Source organism: Cupressus sempervirens, chromosome 6 (assembly GCF_028749045.1).
Source record: "Cupressus sempervirens isolate cs-2001-9-10 chromosome 6, ASM2874904v1, whole genome shotgun sequence".
NCBI lineage: Eukaryota > Viridiplantae > Streptophyta > Pinopsida > Cupressales > Cupressaceae > Cupressus > Cupressus sempervirens.
This window is the reverse complement of record NC_143123.1, coordinates 18,130,546-18,144,987: the sequence shown is the minus strand read 5'-3', so window position 1 is coordinate 18,144,987 and position 14,442 is coordinate 18,130,546. Positions and strand designations below refer to the sequence as shown.

Here is a 14,442-nt window from a genome sequence, read left to right as displayed (position 1 = left end):
TATTTCTTAATTCTTGTGACTCTAAAGTGGAGCCCAATATGTTATCTACTGTGCAAGCTAGGTTAAACATACAATTTGGGAGGGTTGATTGCAAGGGTCTTTGTTGTAGCCTATAATGTTTAATGTGATTATGAATACACTTAGCTATGTGGTGTTAGAGTTGTTAGCGTAAAGCATTCAGTTTGCAAATTCATTATTGCTTAGACACCTTTCCTCTAAAGGAGCGCATATAGCAATGAAGAATTGATCATATACTTATATGATTCTGTATGGTATATATTATGTTTTTTACTTGTTCCCTTTACTAGTTGATCACTATGATAATATAGATGTCAATGATGTTGACGAAGGCATTCTGCATCTCAACATATGGACTATGTTTTCTTGATTGGGTGTGTATATACTCCATTGGTGATCTCTTATTGAACCAAGATATATTATGAAGAATGTAATGATTGAGAGTAGCGTTTGCTTGAAGGCTCTAGTCAAGACGGCGATTCAAAATGAAAAAAAAATGACAGCTTTCACGATCGACATTAAAGTGATTTACAGATTCTCTACCACCGTGTACAAGGACGGAATTATTAACTCCTAGAAACATCTTCCATCAACAAAAAGATAGTGCATACCTTCGTTTGTCACATGAGTTGTATCCAGTGTCCAGAAACAAAAATTAAAGACTCATTTATGAGTGTTTCACAAGTAAACAGTAAAAGAGAAGTGTACATATATTTTTGTATCTCAAAAACAGTAATGATTTATGCAAACTTGGTCAATTTAAATTATTAACTCCTCAGACTATCCATAATATCAGTCCCAAATCAGTTTAAGGCACCATGCAAACTATCATACAGTTTGTATGAACGGAGAGCCTTGCACTATATGGCACTGGGGGTTGTTTTTTATTTTGAGATGACAAGAGCTTGGATTACAGAGATCATGTTCTACACAGAGATCGTGTTTTTTGTACAGATTATGTTTTATGATGGATCTTGTAGGGATCACTCTGAAATACCAATTTCTACAGATGGATACAAAGATCTTACAAAATGATGGACACAATTTTTTGTTGTTAAGTTACATTCGTTTCAAAATATCAAATAGAATTAGGAGGTACAAATCAGTGTCTACCAGGAAGGTCATATAAAGGCATCGAACATAGTTACCTAATGGACCCTCATTGGAGCAACTCATATCAAGGATGTGCAGATAAGTACTCATTATCTTTGAGTTTTACATTTCTCTTATTTTGTATTTCTATAATTACTATAAAGAGCTATTTGCCCTTATCTTTTCCTTTGTCTCTGAGGATGTTCTTGCAAGAAAAGAAGATTGGTACATTAAGCATGCTACCAAATATTGTCCAGACTAAATCTTATGATAGTAGCTTCAAAGAAGCTATGATTTAGGATTCGTGAATCATCTCATGATTAGGTTGGATAATGTGAGTTTCTTGAAGCAAATATCCTTGATGATTGAAATTATGAGAGGGAGTCTGATAGTTCATTAGTGGCAACCTTGGAGAAAGAGAGGGAGCAGAAAATAAAATGCTTAAATCAAACTTTTGATGATATTGGTTCAAAAGGAGTAGACCTTGATTGATGGATTCTCCACTAGTCAGAAACTATAACAGCTAAAGGACTATGATTCATGGGATAAAGTCTCATGTATGTACACTGGAAAGCCTTATGCTATCAGGATAACCATTGAACTAAGGAAGCATGACATGACTTGCTACCAAGAGGTTAGAAGGATGATAACAGATTCAGAGGAAGTCTAATACTTCATCAGAGAGTTCCTTGTGCTAAGAGGTCAGAAAAGTTGATATCAAACTAAGAGGGAGAAACCTTATTCTCTGATGTGTTTTATGGTGAATGTTGTGACAACACCGCATGACAGTATTCATGGAGACTTCAAGCGAACTTTTTATGTCATACATGTATGAGCCTGTCCCCAGGGTACATCATGAAGAAGTGACGACTTCTAAATGATTATCACTTGTATTAGGAGAAGTTGTTGTAAAGTGACGTCCTTACAATAACTTGTAGCATGATTCATTTTTACGAAATTGTTTCATGTAAAGGCTCTATCTTATAAATCAACAACTAGGCAGTTGATATCATTAATTTGATTATCTACAAGTTGCTTGTATAGATATATTTTCAGTACTTGGTGTATATCTTGCCTTGATATTTTGATAGGCCATTACCACATTGAGTACTTGGCGGATATCATTTAGTTGATGTTCTTATAGGCCATTACTCAGAGTATTTGGTGAATATCATTTGATTGATATTTTGATATGCCAATGCTCATGTTACCAAATTCGATATGAAATAGTAATTGGTGAATATCATATGTTGATATTCTAATAGGCCAATACTTACATGATATCATATTCTAGAAATCTTCTGATCAAAGATTTCCTATACGTATTATTTTTGAAATGTTACCTATGGTGTAATATCTGTGTTTTATCCTTCTTCATTAACGGATAAATTATATTATATATGGAATAATTAACTTATATTAAGAGTATATATATATATATATATATATATTGAGGGTATATTACTTGTGTTATAACTATAACTAATGTAAGTTAATATGTTAAAGAGACATGCCTCTTTATTTCACACATATATTCATTCATATAGTAACTTGGAAAACACATAAAAATTCCACAAGTGCTATTACAAGTTCAAATCCTAATTCACTAAAATGCTTTGGGTAAAAGTGTGGCCAAAATTGTAACTTTGACCAATAACTTAGTGTAAGAATTAGGGAATCAATGTTTAAAGAGAAATCATGTTGGTTAGATAAAGTAATATTTTAAAAAATATAAGGGAAATGCATGGGTTGGAGGCAATCAATGCCAGGAAGGAAAACTCTGATATTTGACAACATGGAGGGACAAAGTTGGGATATGGATGAAATGCATGTCTACATGGTGAAGTTATAATAGCTTGAATGGGACAAATGAAACAAAAAAGTTGGGAAGAAAGCATATCATGAAGGGAAGCTCTAACATGGGCATAGTTCCAAGAAGTGTGAACATAAAACACCTTACACTGAGATTTTTTTAGAAATTTCTAATTTATAACACATGATAGACAAATGGGGGTGTTTTGACAACATTCAAACAAAAATCATAGATGTAGATATGTACAAAGATTTTTAAGATTGGTTATATGTATGGGAAAATGACATCTAAGTGCACACAAGAGCTAGGAACAAACAAGGTTTGGCTTTGTTAGATTGAGTCCCAATAGGGTCTAGTTAAGGCATATGTCTCACTTGTTTGCATAGTGGGAATTTAGAACTATTCTTTGGGAGTAGTCAAAAAGGGCAAAAAGAGAATGAGTAAAAAGAAAAAAAATTAAGAGAATATAAGTACAGACATAGATGACAAAACAAGAAGGAATTATGTACAATATAACTTGCAAGAAGATAACATATAAAGTTAAGATTCCAAATAAGGTTTGCAAACATAATTGTTGGTTATACTTCACAAAGGGGTCATGGCATAAGTTTAGGCCAATTTTTTTGCATTCACTTGCCTCTATCAAAGAAATATTAAAAGGAGATACTCTCTCTCAATCCATAATTGTAACTACCATTTAGTTACAACAAATGAAACGTCTTATGCCTGAATGTGTAAACATAAATAGCAATACCTTAAAAAAATCAAAATGCCATATGTTACTTTCTCACACATTATGCTCGACTATTGGAGCGAGTCCTGCATTTGGGCATCTTTTGGGGAAGTTGGGTGTTGGTGCTTCCTGCAAGGAAAGCATTCCCTCACTCTTTGCAATGGCTTCTTTTGGTCCAACGAGTATGTGCATTACAAAGGATTCAACAACTCTACGTATAGCACTTAATGTCGCTACTGTGACTACAATTTTTGGTGTTGCAGTGATGTCTGATACTACTGAAAATGTTGGTGTTGATGAGGTTACTTTTGTTGATGCTCTTTCTAGGAAGGAGTCATCTCTACACCTAGGTGTTGGTGGGGGGAGGGCTTCTCATCCACCCCTGCCAAAGACTTATGTTGGTGGACGAAGCTATACTTATGTTGTCAAATTTGTTGCTACCATTCCTCTCAAGGCTACAAAGGTGAAAGCTCAACCCATTGTCTATGCCAAGGCCTCCCCTGTGGTATGTAGCTCAAATGTGGTCGATAATGTGGAGTTCTACAAATGTCATTAGTTGGTTTGTACATTTGCTAACCTCTAGCCTTCTCTTCTAGATCTGCAATGTTGGGTAACAAGTTATTGGAAACCCTTAAACTCTAGTAACATCTAACTATATCAAAAGGAGATGGGCCTTCTTCCTTTGAAGAATGTGATTTGGTGTTGAGCAAGTAGTGGGTGTGGAATCACTCTATTTCCACCAAACCTTAAATTATCTCCTTCAATCCCCTCATTAAATTACTCAATGCTCACTTTGTGTGGGTTTGTGTCCCCAATATCCCACTCCATTTTTGGGAGATTTTTTGCTTTGAGGCCATTGGAAATTCTATTGGCCATTCCTTGAATATGGATAAGGCTACGACTCCATTGGATCACTATACGTTCACTTGTATTTTGGTTGACATGGATACCTCCACACCACTCCCAATGATTGGGGATAGGCCTTAGACTCAATTGCATGATTATGAGGGCCTCCCTTTTTGATGTTGGCAATGCTTCTCTAATAGAAATTTGACAACATGATAGTCTTTTTTGTATTATATAGGTGCTACCGCTTGGTGAAAGGATGCAAATGATGCTCATTTGACCGTTCGAGCTTCTCATTCTCTCTTTGATTCCACCTCTAAGGATTCCTCGTAGGCTAATGATGAAGATGAAGCTCCAACTACAAATTTAGGTGATTCACTTGTTGTAAATCCAATCATGCTCTATTGTAAATCACATGGATACCACACTTGCTCCTACTAGTGCAGCCCCCCTTTGGCCATGTGGACCATTCTTTGCCTTCTACCCATCTTTTGTTACAAGCTTCAACTAACAATGTATGATTTCCTCAACCTAGAGTAACTCGGCCGAGGGGTTACATCCTAAGATGGCCTTTTATGTTGAGCACTTATTGGTTATCACTAATGGGGTTATTACATAGCCTAGCTACTTATCACGGCGTTGGTGTCATGCCTTTCACATCTCTCTTAGATCTTTTAGAGTTGGCTCCCACTGGTTACGGATCCAAATTGATCATCATATGAGTAGAGAGGACCGAATTTTTCACGTATGCTCCTTGTCAGGGGCTGAGATAGAGACCCATTTCATCTTTTGTTGCCTGTCCTACTATGAGATCAAAGGGAGGTTCTATTGCCTTTTCAGAGAGTGTAGTTCCCTCACAACTTTCTTCATGTATATGGATCAGATATGCCTGATGCTCTATCTCAAGGAGGCGATGCAGTTCTGGGACTCCACTTTGTAGCGCTTGACACCCCAGAAGGTCATGGATCAACCCTTCATCACCTTCTTCTTCTCCTCCTCCCCCTTGTCTTCGACAAGGGGCGTGAAGCGAACCTCTGGTGCTGACAGTACCTCCATGGCTGGCCACTCTAGATCGGTGAGACCTGACACTGGATTTAGTACTTGTAATGTCCCCATCTTTTTAGCCTCTTAATGGAGTTCTTAGCCTTTCATTCTTTGAAGGCTAAGTGGAGAAATAAGGTGAAATAATTAAATTAATTTCTTATAAAGTCATTAAATAATTTAAAAATTAAAAGGTGACTTTATATTTAATTAATTTAATTTTAAAATGACTAAAATAAATATTAAATCATAAGTCACTAAAATAATATTATATTATATGGAAAAGTTAATCTTCTAGAAGCACAATTAATTATTGTTGGAAAGGAGGAAGCTTCTAGAAAAGTGCAATAAAATAATAATTTATGCTCTTCTAGAAGGGGTGAAGGAATAGAATAAATAGATGAGAGAGCCTCATTGTAGGGCATCTAGATTTGATATTGACATTTGCTTGTGCACTTGTGGAGCCAAGGGTTTCTGCAAGACATTTTAGTCATTGAGAACAATAATTCTCTTTGATTGGCAACTTTGAGGCTATGAAACTATCAGCTGATATTGTTGCATTTATTGGAGGTGATATTTTAGTCATCTCATTGAAGCTTATTGAGTTTTTGCAGCAATTCATGAAGAAGATACACTGCAGATTTAAGGGTCATTCGATGCGCTAATTTTATCTGCACTTTGGAAGGAGTTAAGCAGCTAATTTGGAGGCATATTAGGAAGTTTATACCCATCTGCTACAGTGTAGTGTTACCACTATAGTGCATGACAGATTCTGATCAGTTTTAAAGCTTCTTACCAATCTCAGGTTCCCTTCATTTTATCTTCATGTTTATGCATTATCTGAAAATGCATCTACATGGTTCTGTATGGACAGTCTAGTTAGATTGTTGAAGACATTGTAACCTGATTTTATATCAGAATTTTTATATCAGCAAAATATCAATTTTGAAGTTTGAAATATAATGTTAGTTTGCATGCCAATTGTTTGACATAATGTCACTTGGTTGTAAGAGTTAATTTGCATTGAATTGATGTCATATATTGCATCAAGAAAAAACAAAAAAAAGAATTGCATTTCATGTTAGGTGTAGACTAAGCGAAAGAGAAGTCATTTTTTAGTCATCCTATGATATTAGAAGTCATCTTTCTTATTCTGAAAACAAATTGAAAATAAAAATAAGTCATATATCCCTTTGCTGTACAAGTGTTTGACAAAATTTCTAAAAGCAAATATAGAAAGTTTCAATCAGATTTGGACAGGGATATTACAGTACTACTACTACTCTTACTCCTCAGCGACACCACTCCCACAACTCAGTGACAGACCAGAGGTCTTTCATGCCCAGATTCATCTCGTTCGATGTCAAAGTTCTTTCAATGGAGGAAGGGTCCCTAGGTCTTGCCTCCTTATTGGCCCCTTTGTTGTTTTGTTGTATTTTGTTCTCGCTTGCTCTTTCCCAGACACCATTTGGTGTCTTGTAGTCCGCTACTTCCTTGCTTGTATGCTCTTAGTTCCTTAGACCTTGGTGGTCTTTTGTTGGACATTAATAGATTTATCTTATCTTATCAACACTCCATCCCTAGTGCTAACATAATTCCAAATGGTGCTTCATTAGTGGTTCCCCCTCATGGTGAGGATACTAATGACAATGTCGCCTAGACAGTTGTTCAACAATGCAAGCAAAAGAGTTCTTCATTTGAACTCACTTTTCTCCACATCTAGTGAGGGAGCAACCCTCCCACTCTTAAGGAGAGTTACTAGCCTTTGTGATAGCATATTGTTCATTTTTCTCTTGACAACGTTTGTTATGCTTGTGTGTCATTAATATGTCGTTGATAGCACATTAAGGTTAGCACCACTATTTTAGTGTTGTTCTCTTTGATGCCTTTGGGTCGTGATTGTTTAAGGGTTGACCCCCTTGTTAGGTTACTTATCTTACTCAAAACAAAGATGCCTTACCTCTGTGTGTCAATCTATGAACATGATCCAAGAAGGTGAGCTAATTCCACCATCATCAATACTATGATAGGGAAATTACAAATAATAGGTGTAAGATTTATCTATAACGCATTATCCATGCTCACAAAAATAGGGTTAAAACTTTGAAGATTAGGTTAGCATCAAAAGAATTAAAACAAATGTAAGAAAATCGATAAATTTTAAAGTCTAAACTTTTCAAATTAAGCAACAACATATTGATCTTCAACTTTGCATGTCTTGCTACACAACATTATATCACTCATATTTTAGACACATACAACGGATTCAAGTTCAAGCACATTACTTACATACATAACATTAGAAGCTACATCTTCATCACAGAAGAAAGATTTGTAATCAACAATATTCACGTTAATCTTTAGGACAAGTTGAATAGTATACATCACTTTGACATATATTGGTGTTCTCCTTTGTGGATGAATTATAAGCATTCTTCAAGTCACAATTAACACCATCAATACAAAATTCAATTTTATGGGACATCCCAAGTGAAGATCCAAGTTTTTCAAATAACCACTTTGTTTCATGGCAATCTTCATCTTAGTAATTTGTTGTATCATATGTATTATGAAATCAAACTTAAGGCAGCGTATACCCCATGGTTTTAAATTTGGTAAGTTTCAAGGCCCAATGCAAAGCATTTCACTTTTCTCACTAGTAGAATTGGCCCTCGTGGATATTGACCCCAATATTACTATAAGAGGAGATCTTTTCCCTTCATTTTCATGCACACAACATACAAGTTATCCACTCTCAAGCAAACTATTGTTCATTCAAGGAGTTCAAGCAAACATTTCCTTCTATAGATCTGGTGTCTTTCTTTATAGGAGATAAAGGAGTTGGTCACCAAGGAGGGAGATCTACATCCATCTTCATTCTTCTTCATCTTCATCAAGCATTCATATATGGTTTGGGCAAATGTTGATCTGTTGCATAAGTGAAGACATCCTACATTCTACAATCCTACATCAGGCATACAATTCAAGCAAGTATACATCTTTGTGGTTGAAAGCAATCCAAATCCGTCTATAAGGGTTTGACAAGCAAGGCAATACTTACCGTTTAACTTTTTTTACTTATCTCATTTCAAGGTTGATTCCTCAATGAGAGCTTGACCAAGGCAAACCCCTTTCTTCCCTAAAATTTCACCCTTCTTGTGCGCAGGTGTAGATTTGGAAGATTCAAAATTGGCAGTGCAGATCCGAAGGTGCAGTTACAGTTATAGTTAGTCTTGAAACCCCTCGATTTATCTCTCTAGGGTATAATTCACCTCAAGTTTGACCTATACCGGTATAGCTCGCCCCATGTTAGACATGTTCTTGTAGCTTCCATAGTTTCACAATAGAAAGGTTCAATTCTCAGGTTTCCAAATCTTAGCTTGTTTCCAATTTTAGTATAGTTTGAGAGTGTTCTATAGATTTGATGTGGCTTCCTCTACAAACCCTCAAGGTGGGTACATCTTCTTTCTTCCTCTTTCATAGCACTTTTTTGATACACAAGATTAGTTATCTTATTTTTTATCATTGCAAGATTAGGAACTCTACTTTCCTTGCTTATTCATCGCATCTCCTTCTATACACATACTTTAAATGGAAAGCCCCAAAAGGTTCTTAGAATTAACATCTCTAAAGGAGCTAGATAATGGATTAGCACCCCTTTTATCTATTTGGGTTATACTTATAAGATTTAATCTTTTAGGGGGTCACATTTTAGGATCCCCTTTCCAATGTATGGTGTTGAAGTGAGAGTCTATCATTGATAACCATTTCTCCATATACGTAAGGAAAACAAGTTTTGCACCAAAGAGACGTGTCCACATGATCCTCATCTTTACATCTATTTAGAGAAAGGTCTTCAAATTAAAATTTAGGGTACACTAATATGTCTCAATATTTTTATCACTAAGTGTAGCAACATTTATGTCGTTCTTATGGAAATAACGATTGCTAACTTTGTTATAAATGATAGTGATAATTGAGGGTGATGTATCAAACAACAAAGCAACTTTTGACATTTTCGACATCATAAGCATGCAAAAGGGAGGAGCTAGAATTGGGTGACACTATGTTTGTGACTCCAAATAAAATTCTTAAAAAAATATTTTTTTATTTTGAATTTCTTAAAAAAGTATTAAAAAAATACTTGCCAAGTCCCCTACTTATAAAATTCGGCTTCAGACCACATGCTAAAGAATGATGTCATATAACATCTGTTTTTAGCCAAGGTGTCAAAAAATGTACTAAAAAGACATAAATGTACTAAAAAGACAAAAGATGCATAGTTGCGCACTAAGTCATGTTTATCGGTGTCTTTAGGTGTCATTATATAATTGGTTATATTTCAAATTGAATGGAATCTTTTTGAGGATATGTATTTAGTGACGTTCTTTTTGCACCACTTTTGGACTAATCGTGTTCCACTTCTATTCCCACTTCACATCCCTACTCCACTTCTTGCTCATCTCTGCTACTCGTCCTTGATAATCAATTTCAAGAATTGATATATTTTATTTGTCATTGCTCATATTTTCTTCTTTATTCACCTAACTATCATTTAGTGCAATACTAAATACCTCAACTTCGTTTTGGGAGTCAACAAAAATAACACCATCTTCTCCAGAGGTAAGATCCATACAGCTATTTCTCTGTGAATGTACACAATTTCCCACAAACCATATACCTCAGGTAAGTCTTAGCCTTGGAGTCGAACCCAAGATCTATAGAAAGCAAAGTCACAACCCTATCCTACTCTGCCACTAAAGCTTTAGGCAAATTTTTATATAAGTCTAGTTTCAAACATATTTGAGCATAATTATAAATTTTCGCCCCTTCTAATTTGCTAGGTTCCTATTCGGAAACCAATAACAAGCAAATCTAAATTGGAGACCTAGAAAGGAGTCTTGAAGTTGCGGTAAAATCTAGATGCCAAAGTTTCATTAAAAGATTGGCATGATTATAATTTTTCCCCTTAAATTTCTCCCCTTACTAATTTGTCAGTTCCCAAATAGGAATCAAATGAATATCCAAAATGTTTTTAGAATCATCTTTTTGGGAAACCAGGAAACCAACAAGAAGGAAATCTAAATTGAAAACCTAGAAAGGAGTCTTGAAGTTGCAGCCTCCTCCCCCTCCATCTCCGCCTCCCCATCCCTGAATCAAATGAATATCCAAAATGTTTTTAGAATCATCTTTTTAGGAAACCAGGTAACCAACAAGAAGGAAATCTAAATTGAAAACATAGAAAGGAGTCTTTGAAATTGCGGTAAATCACTCTCCCCTCCCCTCCCTGCTGCTGCCCTCCCCCCCCGGCATACAACAAGAGTGAATCTTTAACACTACTAATCTTGGCTTGGAGACAACTTTTACATCCCTCTGTAGCATGAGTACTTGTAACCAGCACAAGCTCCCAACTATGCTTGCAAAATGTAAAACAATTTCCAGAACACAATTTCAAGCCTCGCATAACACGTTTAAATGTAAAATATAGACAGTCTTGTATGACTTGGACTCACGTGCTTTCTATATAATTTAATAAATCACTGCTATTATATTCAGGAACAAGCTTATGTTGAGGATTTTGAAACACGATGCAACTAAGCCAACCAAAAAAATATGATCATAAGGGGACCATAGAATAAGCTGAATAGGTACTGAACTAATAACAGTACAATATTTTTATGCAGACAACATTAAGAACCCTATAAACAGAATCCCTCCCGACCTATAACACTACAACCTATTTAAACAATCATAATTAGAATTATAACTTATAGTGAATTGCATTACTGACACTTAACTGATGGCAATGAAATACTTTATTTGCAGGAAACATGTGAACAAAATTGAAATAACTTTTAGTGTTAAGCTATACAAAATTATCCCCAGCGAAATGGACACACCATTCTTAGTATAAATGTGACTTTGAATTCATGCAAGTGCTAGGGCACAAGCTTTACTCTTTTACCATTCCTGTGCAAGGCTCACTTGGAAAAAACATTTTCGACATCACCTATTACAAATCCTAGATCTTCTCTACAAAAGCTTTGGCGTTATTTTGCATGTGCTTTACATTCATTCATTACAATCTATTGATTCTAAATCAACACTCACCTGGAAAGGATCGTTACCATTACCTATCAAACAACAAGAGCTTAACCATATATTCATATAAGTTGAAGTAAAATAACTCTCGTTAATTACCTTTTAGTACAGTGCCTGTGGACAAGAAGATATTTTTTGTAGATGAAACAGTTGCTTTTTCTTCTTACAATTTTAGTATGCAACTGATAGTAGCATACTACCAGCATGTGCAAGTAATGTGACTGTCTCAAACAGCTTGGTTGTGATATATAAGCAATTGAACAAGGGCTTCGAACCAAAAGAACCTAAATGTATATTTCAAAATGCCGTTATAGTAGATAAATACTTGGATCATATTAACATTATTTTTGACACAACTTCGTATAGACTATTGTTGAGAGATCAAAGTGGCCAAAACATTCCAAAGTGGTCTTTGTCACATTGGTAATTGTTCATTGTGTGTCTAGTTTCCAAAAAAAAAAAATTATTCGATTATTATTGTTCTCACATCCTCTATAAACTACGCCAATACCAATTACTTCAATTTCTCATGAAGCTAAGTGCAACTGGCCTGATGGAGACAACTTGATGTAAATTTGAAACCCAAATGCCATAACTTGTATCATTGTATTGGAAGGAAACATTTTCTATATCAAATTTGGAGATGCTAGCAAAATAAAATCATCAACTACTTACAAAATAAAAAGTCCTTAGAATGCCACTCAAAAGCAGAGACCCAAATTTCAAATCGAGCAAGTCTCCAAATGATACATGAACTCTTATCATTTTATTTGTAAAATTATGCCAAAATTGGCTTTACATTCCTTGCTCAAGCAAAGGTTGCTTGAATTAACATAGAAAATACCACTCCACAGGAATTGAAATTACAAGGTTCCAATGCAAAGCAATCAGATCAATGCTGTGACTGTTTCCTTGTTTGTGAAACAGTAGATAATCACTCCCAAACGGGATCCAGGTAGGGCTGTGTGTTTGTGCACAACCCTAACATTAAACAATTTCTTTGCCTTCTTAAAGAAACGAGCATCCTTCTTCCACCTCCTGAGATGAGCCATGAGCAGGATTGGATTGTTAGCTTTCTCACAATTACCCAACAGAAACCGTTTGAGAGTGAGCAGAAGGGGATCGAATAAGTTCTCATGATAAACAACATCTGATGCTAGAATCAGGTCAAAATTGTGCCCTACTTCCACAACATCTTCCTCTTCTCCCCACCTGAGGGCCTTGACACACAGACTGCCCCCCTGGTTGCTAGCCTGTGGGCAAGGAAGATTTTAGCGGAGAGTGTCTGCTTATTGTCTAGTCTTCTAAAAGCAATCGTAGATATTGCTCAAATCAAAAAATGATCCCCAGTTTCTATCAAGCAAATGTCACTTCCTTTGAAAAAATCACCACTATTTTGTCTAAAACCTGAAGCGAATTGACTTTAGATTCTCCTCAGTATCTAGAAAGCGATAAGATTTTCTTAAAGAATTCACCAATTATTTTACTAAAACATCAGGAAATTGAGTTGACATTTTCATATATTTCTACTTAACAATGCATATTCACTCAGGAAGTTGAGTTGACATTTCCATGAATTTCTACTAAACAATATATATTAACAAAATGAAGTTTCCACAATCCATGTGAATAGAATGTAGGTGCTTCTGAATTAGATCGTGTAAGTTTTTCTACAAAAAAAAAATTACACAATCTAATCCAGAAGCAGCTCAGTTCCAATATATATTTACTGGGAATTTACAAAATATTTTATATACAAGCTTTAGTAAGATTGATTTTCATCCCAGACAATTTTTTTTATATTGTCAAGTTTTTAAAACTTTCAAACACTTATGAATCCAAGATTTTCTCTACCTGTAGGAGTCCTTCATTGATTGACGCATTAAACTCAAGGTTTGGAAGGACATGAGGAAGGTCAGTGATGATTACGTGAGCACCCAACAGTGCTGCAGCAATGCCCACCATTCCAGTACCTGATCCCAGTTCAAGAACCTTCAATGCCGGCCTATCACCTCTGTTCTGTAATAAAAGTCGCGCAACATAACCCACTTCACTATACCCGTCTGCTGATGAATTTGGCTCAACCCCAATTATCGATCCAACGTCTTTTCCAATGCAACTGGATATTCTCGTATTTTCATCAGCAGCAGTTATAATGCCCGCGTGGTGCCAAAACATTTCATCAAGGAACCAACAGAGAGCAGAGGCTGCAGGCCATACCTGAAACGAGAGACCCTTCGAAGGCAGCTGTCTTACAGCAAATTTCTTGTGGGTTCTGTGCATTTCAAATTCTGCCATAGTTATTCCATCTTCGCTGCCATTTACGTTGATGTTGGCGTTCAATCTATTTATGTCCCCGTCGCCTTCGTCTTCTCCTCCTGCACCTTCGTCTTCCATGTATTCGTACAGGAAGTAGTTTCTGCATCTAGTTTGTGCATACTTTCTGCAACGGGTGCATTTGCCCTAATTCGGCAAGTTGCCAAGAAATGAATTTTATATTCTGTATAGAGTTTGTCACTTCTGGAAACCCCACTTTACCGTATTCCTGCACATTGAATTGAATCCTCTGCGTGCGACGACTTCGTAAGTTACCGATTTTAAAGCTGCATTTAGGATACACCATACCTAGCATGGCATTCAATGCACAATTTATTATTCAAATACTTTTTAACATATAAAGTTTTAATGTTTCTTGTCTTAATAATAATTCAATACAAAATATTTATTAACACTTTGATTGGTAATAAAGAGTGCAACTTCAATTACTTTTTGCAATTAAAAAGTTTTATTATATATT

The 14,442-nt window shown here is 35.6% G+C and overlaps 1 protein-coding gene across 1 annotated transcript; it reads right to left on the bottom strand.

Moving 5' to 3' along the window:
• Positions 1-12,389: 12,389 nt before the first annotated feature.
• Positions 12,390-14,279, bottom strand: LOC149550835 (uncharacterized). Its single transcript, XM_089786402.1, has 2 exons — positions 13,500-14,279; positions 12,390-12,898 (listed from the first exon to the last, which is right to left on the bottom strand). Exons 1-2 carry the CDS (start codon positions 14,040-14,042, stop codon positions 12,533-12,535), a joined length of 909 nt encoding a protein of 302 aa, XP_089642528.1. The 5' UTR covers positions 14,043-14,279; the 3' UTR covers positions 12,390-12,532.
• Positions 14,280-14,442: the final 163 nt, after the last annotated feature.